The sequence below is a fragment of the Geotrypetes seraphini genome, chromosome 4 (genome assembly GCF_902459505.1).
Source record: "Geotrypetes seraphini chromosome 4, aGeoSer1.1, whole genome shotgun sequence".
NCBI lineage: Eukaryota > Metazoa > Chordata > Amphibia > Gymnophiona > Dermophiidae > Geotrypetes > Geotrypetes seraphini.
The window spans coordinates 63,090,688-63,104,917 of record NC_047087.1 but is presented as its reverse complement, the minus strand read 5'-3'; the positions used below and the strand labels follow the sequence as shown (position 1 = coordinate 63,104,917).

The 14,230-nt window shown below is 42.2% G+C and overlaps 1 protein-coding gene across 2 annotated transcripts in view; it reads right to left on the bottom strand.

The window, feature by feature from the left end:
* The window catches only part of SLC6A2 (solute carrier family 6 member 2), a 269,420-nt gene that overhangs the window by 15,886 nt on the left and 239,304 nt on the right, over positions 1-14,230 (bottom strand). For both annotated transcript variants that reach the window (XM_033943527.1, XM_033943528.1), the window contains one exon: positions 1,950-2,117. In XM_033943527.1, the coding sequence (XP_033799418.1) occupies positions 1,950-2,117 (168 nt within the window). The remainder of the gene's footprint in view (positions 1-1,949; positions 2,118-14,230) is intronic.

The following is a 14,230-nucleotide window of genomic DNA, read 5'->3' as shown; positions in this document are numbered from 1 at the left end:
GCCATGTTATTTTACTTCCAGCATAGTGCCCTTGTTCTTGTTTAGGGACTTAGCAGATCTTAAAGAGGAAGTCTTTGCTACAACACTTCCATTCTCTCCAATCAGTTTTACTGACAGCAGTTTGAATACCCAAGCCTCTCTCTGGGACTCAGGTCTTTCCACAAACTTAACACCTTAGCCCCATTGCATCCTCATCCAGCTAGGCCTTCTAAACATTGTAGGGAGACCTGGTTTATCCAAGATCTCCTTCTCTTAAAGAGGCAACTTTGGCGATGTCGTTCAAAATCTACATATCTGAGATTTAAAACTCAGACCTATCTTTACAAATTACACATTCTCTAGGCTAAAAATAACTATTACTCATCTCAGATATAGAGTGCCCCTCATTTTAGGAAACTGTATGGAATACTGAAATCCCTTGTTAAGATGTCAGCTTTAAAACAATCTCAGGATTTTGTTTCTTCTTCAGAAGATTTGGGATCATCATTTGTCCACTTGTATCCTCTGCAAGCCCTTACAGTATCTTTTCTGTTCCCCTTGTTGATGTCCCCTCAATCTCATACCCTTCAATCATGTTATCTTCATTCAGTTCACTGACTAATGAACCACTAAGCCAGTTGATCCTATTCCCTTCACTTTCATATCTATGTTCCAAACTACTCTTCTTCCTTATACCCTGTCTATGATAATTTGTAGCTTGGGTATAATCCCTTCCTTGTTACTGTGTCTCTGAGAGTTAAAAAATACAAAAGGGAACCTTTTAGATTGTGCCAATTACCATCTGATAGCTCAAGTCCTTTTTTTAGCTAAAGTGACTGAACATGGTTTCCACCCTGCTAGAAGAACTTCTGGAGACCTCACACTTTCACCAGACTGGATTTAGAAGGGCTCATAGTACTGAAATGACCCTCTTAGCCATCTCAACCTACATCTATCAAGTTTTGGACTGGGAAGCAACCTCAGTTGTAATCTCCCTAGATTTGCCCTCTCCATTTGATTTAGTCGACCATTGTATGATATTGGGATAGGAGGTACTGCTTTAAAATGATTTGGTTCATATCTTTCTGATAGATGTAACACCATCTCTTTTGCCCAACTCTTTGACTTTCTGTTCTTTGTTGAGCTGCCCACTCTAAATCTTAGCTATACTCCCAGCATGCCTTTCAACCCTCTTCATTTTAACTGGTTAACTTTGGAGAGGCATTGAACTGTCAGCCAAAACTGAATGGTCCTAAAATTTGAAGGTTCATGGTTTATTTGGTTATCTCCTGATATTAACTAGATTTTTAAAACTGTATATCTAATCCATGCAGGCAAAAAAAGAACACCTTGCCTTGGGATATAGACAATCCTACAAAAGGCAAGGGAGACGTTTTTCCAACCAATGACAGAGTCTTTATTCAAAAATATGGTCCCAAGGATCCTAGTTTTGGCGTATTCATGATGCCTTCCTCAGGGGACATTCATATAAAGAGCTCTAAACATGTTGAAGTAAAAAAAAAAAAACCAACACAATTCTTGAAGTTGCTGAGAGAAACACTCTGAGCTTCAGGTATAATGGGCAGAGCTGCAAATATATGTCCTAAGTTATATGGATAGTTAATTTGATACTGGCATTGAATGTAATTGGTCGCTCTCAGCTCCATATAGGCTTCATCTTTGGACCACCCCATGCTATTCAGATAGCGCTGGGGTAGCCTGCAGAGATTTGGGCAGCATTTTCTGGATAATGCCATTGATAATCCAGGCATGTCCATGATCATTGGTGCTTATTTGGGTGGTAGTAGTGTTACTTGCTGCATGGATGAATTGTTTTAGATTGGGGGGTGCGGCTGAAAAAAAAATCTTAAATCCTATATTTTTGGAACATAAGACAAATAAAATGGCTATTCTATTTTTAGTTTTGTATTAAAACATTTATACAATAATTTATTCCTTGGAAAACTCACCTCTTTAAAGGTCCCACGCAGAGTCAGAAATTTATAGACAAAGTAAGCAGGCACAAGTATCATTGATGACATTGCTATTCCCCATCCAAGGCGATTAGCCCACTGTGGGTAGGTATAGTTATCATAGGTCAGAGGATTGAAATTTACTATACTGGCTATGACCACAAACTAAAATGAAAACCACAAAGTGTGTTAACCAAGAGGAATTAAGCAAATCTGCATTTAAAAACATGCTATTGTTTTTCTTTATTTTCAATATTATAAATATATAAACATAGCTTACATCAATTCAGTTATCTCAAACACATACGAATTGCAGTCATAAAACAAACATATGGAAGGAAAGAGACCCAGTCGGTTACAGCTTTATCCCCCCCCTTTTACTAAACCTCAATAGCGGTTATTAGCGCAGAGAGTCACACTGAATGTTCCGCGTTGCTCCCGACGCTCATAGAGTTCCTATGAGTGTCGGGAGCAGCGCGGAGCATTCAGCGTGGCTCCCTGCGCTAATAACTGCTATTGCGGTTTAGTAAAAGTGGAGGGAGGAGTGTATATTTTATAAAATACAATAAAGGATTTAACCATAAGGGGGATCTTTTACCAAGCAGCAATAAAAAATGACCTACAGAGTTCCAATGCAGGTCTTTCCCATGTGTTCAGGCCGTTTGCAGAGCTGCTGGTGAAAGGCATCTTGTTCCATTTTTCCCATAATGGCCCTGCGCTAATTTGCTCATTAGCACACGGCGATTAGTATGTGAGCCTTACCGCCACCTATTTTGTAGGTGGTAAGGGTTTATGCGCTAATCCTCCGCTAATTAGTTAGCATGCAGCAATGTCAATGCACTAAGGGGCTGATACTATAAATGGTGCTTAAATTGGCTGGTACCCAGAAAAATGGCGGCGGCCGCAGGTCAATCACACTTAGGCGCCGTTTACAGAATTGTGGCTAGTGATGCCTATGCAAAACTTTAGGTGCCTGAAATGTAGGCAGGGTTTTAAGGGCCTGCATTTCAGGCGCCTACGTTTTTGGAGAATCACACTTAGGCCCTCTTTTACTAAGGTGCGCTAACCAATTAGCACAGGCTAAACACTAAAGCGTGCATGTTAGTCTATGGACGTGTTAGCGTTTAGCACCCACTAATCGGTTAGCGCACCTTAGTAAAAGAGGAGGTTAGTTAGCGTCACCTAAGTCACGCTCCACCTATAGAAACACTCACTTAGGCATTAGGCACCGCTAAGCGTCATGCGATGCCTAATGCCTTTTATAAAATTGGATAAGTGCCTATTGCCTAATTCGTTTTTTTTCCCCAATTATTGAGGTTATTAAAGCTATTTTGCTTTTCACTAAGCCGTGGTAGAGGTTTCTACCACAGCCTGGGGAGCTAAATGTCCCGATACCCATAGGAATTCTATGAGTGTTGGAGTATTTAGCACTCTGGGTCATGGTAGAAATCTCTACCACAGCTTAGTAAAAGCGGGGGTGGGGGAGGGTAAATTAGGCACCCAAAAGGTGCTTAACTTTAGGTGCCCTTTATGGAATCAGCCCCTAACTGATTAGCATATCCGTGCCCGCTTTCCACTCCCAAACACCCTCCCTCCAGTGCTAAAAAATAAATCCCCTTTTTTAGTGCATGGGTAACATGCTCAGATTGGAAAACTATTGTGGAATGCCTGAGTACACCCTTTGGTAGTGCATTTTAACCTGCAATAAGCACATGATAGTGTTTACCGCAGGTTAGTATAAGGGATCGAACGTACACGTTTCACAAAGGAGGGCATTTTATAAATGGCGCTGAGATTTTGGAGCTGGAAAAAATTGGCATGGGATGCTATTCCATAAACAGCACACTGAGTCGAGTGCCATTTTTAGAACAGTGCGTAGAGCCCGTTTCCACACCAAAGGTTGGGCGCTGTTATTTACATTAGCTGAAACCTGGTATAAATGCCGTCACCCAGCTCCGAGCATTTTGGTGCAGAAATGGGGCTATTCTATAACTCTGTATGTAACTTTCAGGAATACCCCGTTCCAGTTTCCAGCCATGCCACCTTTTGAATTGTGCTTTAGGGGATTTAGACACGCAGGGTGATTCTTAGAGTTACCATATTTGCAGAGACAAAAAAAAGAGACCATAAAAATTAAAAATGGTTGCTACCTTTGCTGTAGAAATATTTAATTGTAGCAAATGTGGAAATGTTTTTTAGTTATGAACACACATCAAACAATGACTGACTTCCAGTACAACAGTGGATAATAATCTACTTTACAAAACATCCAGATTTGAATTTGACCGAGTCTGAGCCTAGGAGTACTTACCAGAAGAGTGGGTATCATAAGAACATAAGAATTTCCATACTGGAACAGTTCAAAAGTCCATCAAGACCAGGATCCTATTTCCAACAGTGGCCAATCCAGGTCCCAAGTACCTAGCTAGATCCCAAGTAGCAAAGCAGATTCTATGCTGCTTATTCTAGGAATAAGCAATGGATTTCCCCAAGCCATTTCAATAATGGCCTATGGACTTCTCTTTTAGGAAATTAGTCAACTCTTTTGAAACCCCGTTAAGCTAACTGATTTCACCACATTCTCTGGCAATGAATTCCAGATACATAGGAAAGTCTTCATGACATATGCTTACAGCTGTGCTACACGAACAAATTCCTTTGACAGATTCAGCATGGAAACCTCCATACGTGGGTAGGTGTGTTGGTCATACGTATATAAAAGTGTAACAGCATGGAGAATTTAGCAGGTTAAATTCTCACTGCTGTCCCCTATGGAGTGAAAAATCATCCAGCCAATAGGAGGAAGCTGCCTGCATTTTGCAATAGCCTATCCCAGTTGTAGACTCTTGCTGAAGTCTAGTATTTCCTGCACCTGTTATGGAAAGCATCAGTATGGCACCAGAACTTTCCGGAAAGGAGTAGAACTATATAGAACAGTTGGAAGGTTTCTGGAAGCTGGCAGAAAGAAAGGAGTGCCTTATTATAATCAGAGGGAAGGGTCTGCTGACAGCAGTTAAGCCCTTTCCATGTTTCTAAAATTTGTTTTAGGTCCCACCGTGTCTCTGATTTTCATCCACAGGGAAATCCCTTCTATAATGCCTGCAGCAGAATACTGAATTAGGAATCAGCCTGTTATACTCCCATCAGACCCCCAAGGGTTTATGAAAAAGAATTTCTATACTGCCTCTCCCAAAAAGGTCAAAGCAGTGTAAATAGGATTACCATGTCTGGATTTACCTGGATATGGCCTCTTTTTAGAGGACTGTTCGGGTGTCCAGACGTATTTTGAAAACCTATCAGTTTGTCCTGAATACATAGGCAAACTGGTAACCAATGAAGCGATTTTAGCAAAGGAGAACAGGGATCAAAACAATTCCAATAACAAAGGAATTTACTCTTCAGCCTTCTGTGCAAGTCTGTGCATGCCTGTGCTCCACTGTTGCTAAAATCTGCACTAGAAAAATGATGTCTAGAACCAGGGCCCCTGAAGAAAGCCCGAACACTTTATCTTTCAAGCGTCATCTTGAAACCAACTTGATGGGATTCAGAAAGAAGTTTAAAAGTTTATTTTGTGAATGGTGTATGATTTCTTGCCTTAACTTCTGATTTTTTTAATGACTAATGTCGATTTTTTTTTTTAAACTTCCTGGCTGTGTTTTATTATGTCCTGATTTTTATTTTTTCAGATGTTGGGAGTGGAGGAGTGGCCTAATGGTTAGAATTGCTGCCTCAGCAGCGTGAGCTTGCGAGTTCAATCCCAGCACTGCTCCCTGTGACCCTGGGCAAGTCACCTAACCTAGAGAATGACACGGTGGATGTTACCCGCAGCTAGCTGCGAGTAGCCGCGGGTAACCCACCAAAACGGTGGAGGGGGGAAAGGTGCTCACTGCAGGTACGGGGACATGGCCATCCAACACCCCGTGGAGCGGTGAATGGCCTTGTCCCCGCAGTTAAGGGAGAGAATGCGCGCGGTCACTGATCACGCGCAGCCTCCTCCCTACCTACCCGAATCTATCTATCTCCCTCCCTCCCCCTTACCTTCGCGGTGTGTTTTAAGGTTTGAGAAAGCCGCCGGAACATACGTGCAGTCGCGTGAGTGTATAGGCAGAAGCTTCTCCTCTGACGCAACTTTCAGTTCCTTAGGAATTCTTTGAGCATTGGAGCTGTTACCGCCACGACCGGAACTAAAAACACTAGGGCAGTTTTGTAAAAATAAAAAAAAATAAAAAATGGATGAGGGTATTTTTAAGTGTTAGACTGTACAGTTTCAGACTTGGCTGGGGTGATAGGAGGCTGCTTTAGTTTTCTTCAGGCTCATATTTTTCTTTCTCACTGTTTTCTTTCTCCCAGGAAAGTGATACTCATTTTGCTGCTCTAAGCAAACAATTACAGTGCTTCCCCCCCCCCCCTCCAGTAGATTAAAATAAATTACTTCCCAGCTTCTCATTTATTTTAACAATAACTTTAAACTGCTCAAACATCTCTTAAGGAGTTCAGCTAGGATGAAGCTACCATCAATGCAAATTTTAGTGAAAACTGATAAGCAAAAAAATATGTTAATAGATTGTTGTTTAAAAAACAAAAAACAAAAAAACAAACAAACCCAGATATCTACACCTCATGAGCTGTAAGATGTTTTTTTTAGCAGTTTTTCTTGCACATTGCTATGAATCAAAACTGAATTATAACAAGCGGGTTATGGGCTATAAATCTGCAGAAAATCTCATGGGCCAATGAGGCAATTTACATATTTTGGAGGGTGATATGTAGGTGCACCTAGTGCTTCTGTTAAGAAACCAACAGTAAACATAATGGTGCTTAATTTAGAAGCCCCATGAATGCTTTAGACATGTATAATCCAGCATCTACTTATTTGAATTTAGATTATCCCTTTTCAGTAATACTCGTAGTTCAAGGTGACTTACATAGGTATTTCCCTGTTCCTGGAGGTCTCACACTCTAAGGCAGGGGTGTCAAAGTCCCTCCTCGAGGGCCACAATCCAGTCGGGTTTTCAGGATTTCCCCAATGAACATGCATGAGATCTATTTGCATGCATTGCTTTCATTGTATGCTAATAGATCTCATGCATATTCATTGGGGAAATCTTGAAAACCTGACTGGATTGCGACCTTCGAGGAGGGACTTTGATACCCCTGCTCTAAGGGGTCCTTTTACTAAGATGCACTAAGAAATGAGCTTACTGTAGCATTTGTTAACAAGTGAGATCCTGCTTCCACCAACAATATTTCGCTGTCCTTGTACAATCCATCATCCTTTCCAGACTGGACTATTGTAACTCCATCTATTTAAGTTTAACCAAAAAAAAGTCTTCAAAGACTTCAGCGGATTCAGAACACTTCGGCTAGGTTGATCTTTGCAAAAAGTAAATTCGACATTGTTTCCCCGCTTCTGTCCAAACTTCACTGGCTTCCAGTAATCTCCAGTGTTCACTTTAAATGCGCCTGCCTAACTTTTAAGATCCAACACGGCATCCTTCCTCCCCATATTCCACGATCTTGGAACTCCTCGAGCCCTGATACCACCAGATGCACCCCAAAATTTAAACTATCCTTCCCCTCGTTAAAAGGCGTCATCTATGCGGGAAAACTAGGGACAGCTCTCTCCTTCAGAATCACAGAGTTTTGGAATAACCTTACTACCCCACTTCGGAATCTGGGCTCCTTCCAACTATTCCGAAAACACCTGAAAACTTGTCTATTCTCAAAAAAGAAGAAAATAAATATTACAGCAATTATAGATGAAAAAAAGGAAATTCAATATCAAACTAATAATATACTAAAACAGTTTTTGAAATTTTATACAAGCTTGTATTCTTCTGAGCATTATTTAACTAAAGAGGAAGAAGGGTTAGAATTCTTAAAGTAGATTGAGGACCCTAAAATTCCCGAGCATGAAAAAAGGAAATTAGAAGCACCTATTTCACAAAAAGAAATACAATCTGCAGGGGGGAGGGGTTTGGAAGGTGGGGAGTAAATATTGATAGCGACATTTGGGTAACTTTATTCTTCATTTGTATTATATATTAAGATATATTGTGCTATTATTATATGTAAGAAACTGAAATTATTGAATAATATCTATGTTACCTGTACTGATATTAGTGTAATGTATGTAATACCCACTGTTCTTTCATTTGTATGACACTGTTTTTGATTAAAAATCAATAAAGAATTTAAAAAAAAATGTAACACTTTCTTCCCTCTATATTCCTCCTGTAACCCTTACTACGGTGTTCCCTCTTTATACTAAGTTCCTTTAAACCTTCTTCTTACTAAGCTCCTGTAAACCGTGCCGAGCTCTACGATTGTGGAGATGATGCGGTATATAAACTTAAGGTTTAGTTTAGGTACAAAGTCTATTTCTAGCAAGTTTTTTTAAAATAGAGCTTTTCTTCTTTTTGCGGATTCACACTAATTTGTCCATTACTGCATAGGACTTGCACAGAAAATTAACAAAGGAGCACTTATCAACCACATTAACTTAGTATGTCAGTTAAGGGGAAATTCTATAAACTGCGCCTTAACTTAGGCGCTGGTAAGTTAACACGCAAACACCATTTGAAATGACAATTAATTGTAAATTCAAAGCGCCTACCAGCGCCTAAACAAAAGGTACCAGAATCGCACCTCCGAAAGTGCCTACTGGCCCCTAACACCACTACAGGCATGGCTAATGCTAGACTTGGCATTAGGCACTGTAAAGCGCCTACATGGGCATGATTCATATCAAAGACAGGCACCAGAAATGTAGGCCTTGAAAACCCTGGCCTACATTTCTGACGCCTATCTTTCCCAGAGGCACGATTCTCTAAATAGCGCCGTCGTGTGATTGACACGCAATCAGTGGCCACTTTTAAGGCGCCCGCTGACATTGGCACCATTTAGAGAATGCGACAGTCAATGCCCACTAATGTGAACGTAATAATGCTTCCATGCCCGCTTCCTGCCCATGACATGCTCCTTCCTGAAACAATCACGCTTTGACGAGAAAATTATTGAGAAACTAGTCTTTAAGCCCGTTAACATCAACGGGTGCTAGAATAGATGTGTCTGTCTGTCTGTGTTTCTTTATCTCTCTTTCCTTGGTCGCTGTCTGTATCCTTCTGTCTCCCCCCACCCCCACCCCGAGCAAAGCACACACCTCCCCCCCAAAGCAGCCCCCTTTCCCTCTCCCTAACTGTCTCTCCATGGCCCTCTTCTGTCTTCCCCCCCAGAGCAAAGCTGTCTGTCCCCAGCACACCTCCCCCCAAAGTAGCCCCCTTTCCCTCTCCCTGTCTCTCCATGGCCCCTTCTGTCTTTCCCCCAGAGCAAAGCTGTTTGCCCCAAGCACACCCCTCCCCCCAAAGCAGCCCCCTTTCCCTCTCCCTGTCTTTCCAGGGCCCCTTCTGTCTTCCCCCCCAGAGCAAAGCTGTCTGTCCCCAGCACACCTCCCCCCCCAAAGCAGCCCCCTTTCCCTCTCCCTATCTCTCCATGGCCCCGTCTGTCTCCTCCCAGAGCAAAGCTGTCTGTCCCCAGCACACCTCCCCCCCCCAAAGCAGCCCCCTTTCCCTTTCCCTATCCATGGCCCCTTCTGTCTCCCCCAGCACACCCCTCCCCCAAAAGCAGCCCCCTTTCCCTTTCCCTCTCCCCCTGGCTCCCGGAATTGATCCCCTTCTTACCCTCCCTCCATCCCGGCGTCTTCTGGGCTGCTCCTCTTCAAAGCAGCCTGCGATCGTGGTGGCCGGCTTTAGCGAACTTAGCAGGCCGCTCTACAACTCGGTAGCACATTCCCTCTGACGCGATCCCGTGCATCAGAGGGAGCGTGCTACTGAGGTTGGAGAGCGGCCTGCGAGGTTCTTTAAAGCCAGCCACGATCGCAGGCTGCTCTGAAGAGGAGGATCAGCGGCGGCGGCGGCAGCGGCGAGTGAGGGCGGGAGGTGTGTTCCCTGGCGAGGACGCGGGCAGGGAGAGAGCACAGTCGCGTGCCTTCAGCCACCACACGCGCCTCCAGCCCCTGCAAGCGTCGTGAGGTGTCAAATAGAATACTGCCACAGAAGCGCACCTCACGGCGCCAGGAATCATGAATTTTCAAGAGCGCATGCACGCTCTAGGGTTTTATTATTATAGATGCTTTAGCATGTTTAGTGTTGAGCCTTTTCCCCACTTTAAATGTGCGTCGCTGCTTAATACAGTTTACTAAAAGGACTTCTAAGTTTGTACCTGAAGCAATGGCGTGTTAAGTGACTTCCCAAGATCACAGAGATCAGCAGTAGAACTTGAACTGAGCTTTTGCATATTTGTCTAAATCTTGATTTTACAATGCTGTATATGGCAAATGTACTTATGGCAAGGGGATGTGGTTTGGGAATGTATGGGGTGGGGCTAAAGCAGGGCCAAAAATAAACAGGCATTCTGCATTTCAGAAAGGGAATACCGGTTTCAAAAAGTATGGACATCAAGATCTATATCTGTTCTCAAAGATGTCTAGATTTTAGAAGAGCAGCCTACTGAATAAACACAAACATAAAACTATGATGGCAGATAAAGGCCAAATGGCCCATCTAGTCTGCCCATCCACGGTAATCATTATCTCTTTCTCTCTCTGATAAATCCCACCTGCCTATCCCAGGCCCTTTTGAATTCAGACATAGTCTCTGTCTCCACCACCATAAACTCCCTCCCATAAAGTCCCCCTCTTCTAAAGCAATATTGACCAAGAATAGTGGGCTCTCTAATAGCAGTTAGAGTTGCTGACTCAGCACCCTGAGATTGTGAGTTCAATCCCAGCATTCTCCCTGTGTTCAAATCACTTAACCCTCCATTACCCCAGGTACCACAGTTAGATTCTGAGCCAGCCGTGACAGATAGGGAAAACACTTAAGAGTGCCTGATTACTATTCATTGTATTAAAAACCGCTTTGGATGAACCTCTTCATTAAAAGGCTTTTGTTTTGGTTTACTCTTTGTTTGATGCCATTTGACGGGTTGAGCAAGCTGCCTAATCAAACCGCATCAAGTAAAAAGTAAACAAAAATAAAAAAAGCAGGGCTGCAGAGCTGGGGATTCTGCCAACTTGTATGGCCTTTCTAAAATGTAGCATACATTAACACGTGCAAGTAAATGAATGCTGTGTAAACATATTAGCTAATTCTTGCATTTAAAGCATGTTAATTTTGCATTTGACACAGGCATCTGTGCTATGACCAATAACTGCATTTATATTAGTTATCTCAAGCGCAGCTGAATCCTTATGATTTCATTTCTGAAACTGTAATAAAAGATTATGGGCTCCTTTTACTAAGGTGCGCTAGTGGTTCTAGCGCACGCTTAGCGAGCACTACAATCCTGCACACACTAAACGCCAACGCCTCCATAGAGCTTGCGTTAGTATTTTTCATTTAGCGCGTGGTTAGCGTGCACTAATCTTTAGCGTGCGCTAAAAACGCTAGCGCACCTTAGCAAAAGAAGCCCCATATTATCATCAGATTCCACATGTTCAAGTGCGGGATTAGAACCGGAAGGGACTCAGCCAAGGAACAGCAGAAGCTGGAGGTGGCATGTCTAATTGGGTCATTCTTACCACGTAGCACAATATTACGGCATAATGCTAATGAACAGCAGAAACATTGCAGGAAAAATACATTTTTGATTGCGCAAGAAACATTTTCAAATGGCTTATAACAGAAAATGTATCTATCTAGGGTTTGCATTCTTCTGGTCTGAGGCTATTCTACCCCGTGCCTTACAGGAGCTCAATCGCAACAAGTTAAAAAAAATATCAGAGGTTGCTCACAATGCCTTCTACAGAGACGAGGTACAGCAAAGGAAAATGCCAACAGTGCTTAATTCAATGAGACACATGTTAGCTTGCTTAAAGTTTTGTGCATGACATTCACCAGCTGGAAATGTTGAGGACATGCTGAGAAACACATTTTATTTCCTAAAGCTATCTGCAGAAGACAAGCTTATTTTCTGCTCATCTTCAGACCAACCTCTTTGCTTCACTCAGTGTTTAAGTCATAAGGTAAACTGGAAAGTGTTCCACCTATTAGGAGGACGGGTAAGGGATGTCATTTCAAATGGCAGCATTAGTTTTAAATTGTAAAGATGTTAAGATATGTGATCTGTAGTTGTATGCTGTTGAAAAATTTCAGTAAAGGTTAGATAACAACACAACACAAAATAAGAACATAAGCATTGCCTCTGCTGGGTCAGACCAGAGGTCCATCATGCCCAGAAGTCCGCTCATGCGGCGGCCCAGAGCAGGGGGCTACAGGTGCAATCTCCACACTGGGGAGTTCTGTAAGTTACATGCATAACTGGGATTGCCACTCATGTACCACCTCTGTGTATGCCCCTCTTGCAAATCCATGTTATATAACTTAAGTGGGTATTTGCATAATAATGATTAGTGGCCTTCTAGCACTTAAATGGGCAAGTGCACACATATCTGCATAAGTCAGTGGTATAACCATGGGGGGTGGGGGGTGGCATCAGGAGCCTGGATCCCTCCCACACACTTTGAGCTCAGGCCCCCTTCAAACTTGTGGCACCATATTAAAGGCTGATGAGGATGCTCAAACTCCACCAGCCAAGGAGATTCACCACTGGAGCCCTGCTTGAGCAGCAGGAAGTCAGCAGGGTGCTCCAGCCATTGAAGCCAGCACTTTTCTGCATGCTCAGTTCATACACTATACTGAGCATGTGCAGAAGTATTGACTTCAGTGGCTAAAGCACATGCTGGCTTCCTCGCTGCTTTGGCAGCATTAATGGGGACTGTAGTAGCAAATCTCTTTGGCAGGTGGGGCTTGAGGTACACTACAGAGTGGCTGGTTGGTGGGTGTGGGGGGGGGGAGGAAATGCTTGGCCATCCTTAGTCTATCCATTGGCTCCCTCCATGATTAAGTTCTAGTTATGCCTCTGGCTTAAGTGCTAATATTCTAGACATTTACACGTGCAAAGGACATGTAAATGAAGGTGCCTAGATTATAATGACACCCTTTTAGCATGTGCATTAGTTCTAGTTCACATGCTAGCATGAAAACAATAGCCATGTTCATGTAATAATAGTATATTCATTCATGAGCCAACTGGTTTAATGCATTTTAACAAACCAGCCCCTTATTCTCAATCTGTGTCAACTTAGCCAGCCAAAGATTTGCAGTAAGCACAGACTGAGATGAACCAGGAATTCTTGTTGATCTTCCACAACTAAATATCATCTGTATTACAGACACCAAGAGCAGCAAATAATGTTTTTCTGAAGCTCTAGGTATTGCTTGTTCTTTTCAGCCTACAGTATAACAAAAAACCTTCTGATAATCTCCCATTTGAACATTTTGCATCCTATTAGTAATAAAAAAAAATAAAAAATAATCCAAAAAGGCTAGTGCTCTGAATATTCAGATACTGCAGTGAGTGCCCAGATATCTAAATAGCTTAGGAGAGCTTTTTTGCTTTCCTAAGATATCCATAGAGTTATCCAAGTAGCAACACTGAAAATCACTGCTACCTGGATAACTCTGGTCTCCGCCTTCAAACTGCCCTGGCGCTATTCATATAGGTCTTTTTAAATACAATACAATAATAACTCAAACTGGTCAATATTCAAAATGATCTAACTGGCTGGAAATGGCTGCTGACTGGTAAAATTGCTTGCGTAGCACTGTCTGCAAATTTTCGGCAGTACTTAACTGGTTATCACCACTGAAAATTATAGGCTAGTGCCTATGAGAAATCGAGTCATTTTGAGGGTATTTTTGGAGTAGTTTTGGCACTTGGCTTGTTAAATCCAATATTCAGGACTTAAGTGGCATAAATGGGACCTCATAAAACACATTCCTATCTTTATGCATCAACCCTTGGCTGATTAGGTTGTGAATATTGACTTAACCAGCCATGTGTTAGCCAGCACCTTATAAACCAGGTATTCAAAGGTAAAGCCTGGACATGGCCCAACAATGAATATCTAGGAATAACGTCAGCAGTGATCAGCAAAACACTCACTGCTGTCAGCTGAAAATTTACCCCATTTTTGCTTAGAACGTATAGAACTTAAAACTATTTTAAACAAAATATTAATAAGATTTTTAGCTAACTTTTCTATGATTCTATCTGTTTTATATATTGCATTTTTACAGATATTTTTAAATTAGCTTTACAATCACTTTCAGTGTGGAATAAACTGCACATATTAGCTCACTGCAAAATATCACAAACTCCTTATAATCTACTTTTCCCCAGGCCTAATACGGGCTCCTTTTACTAAGCTGCGATAG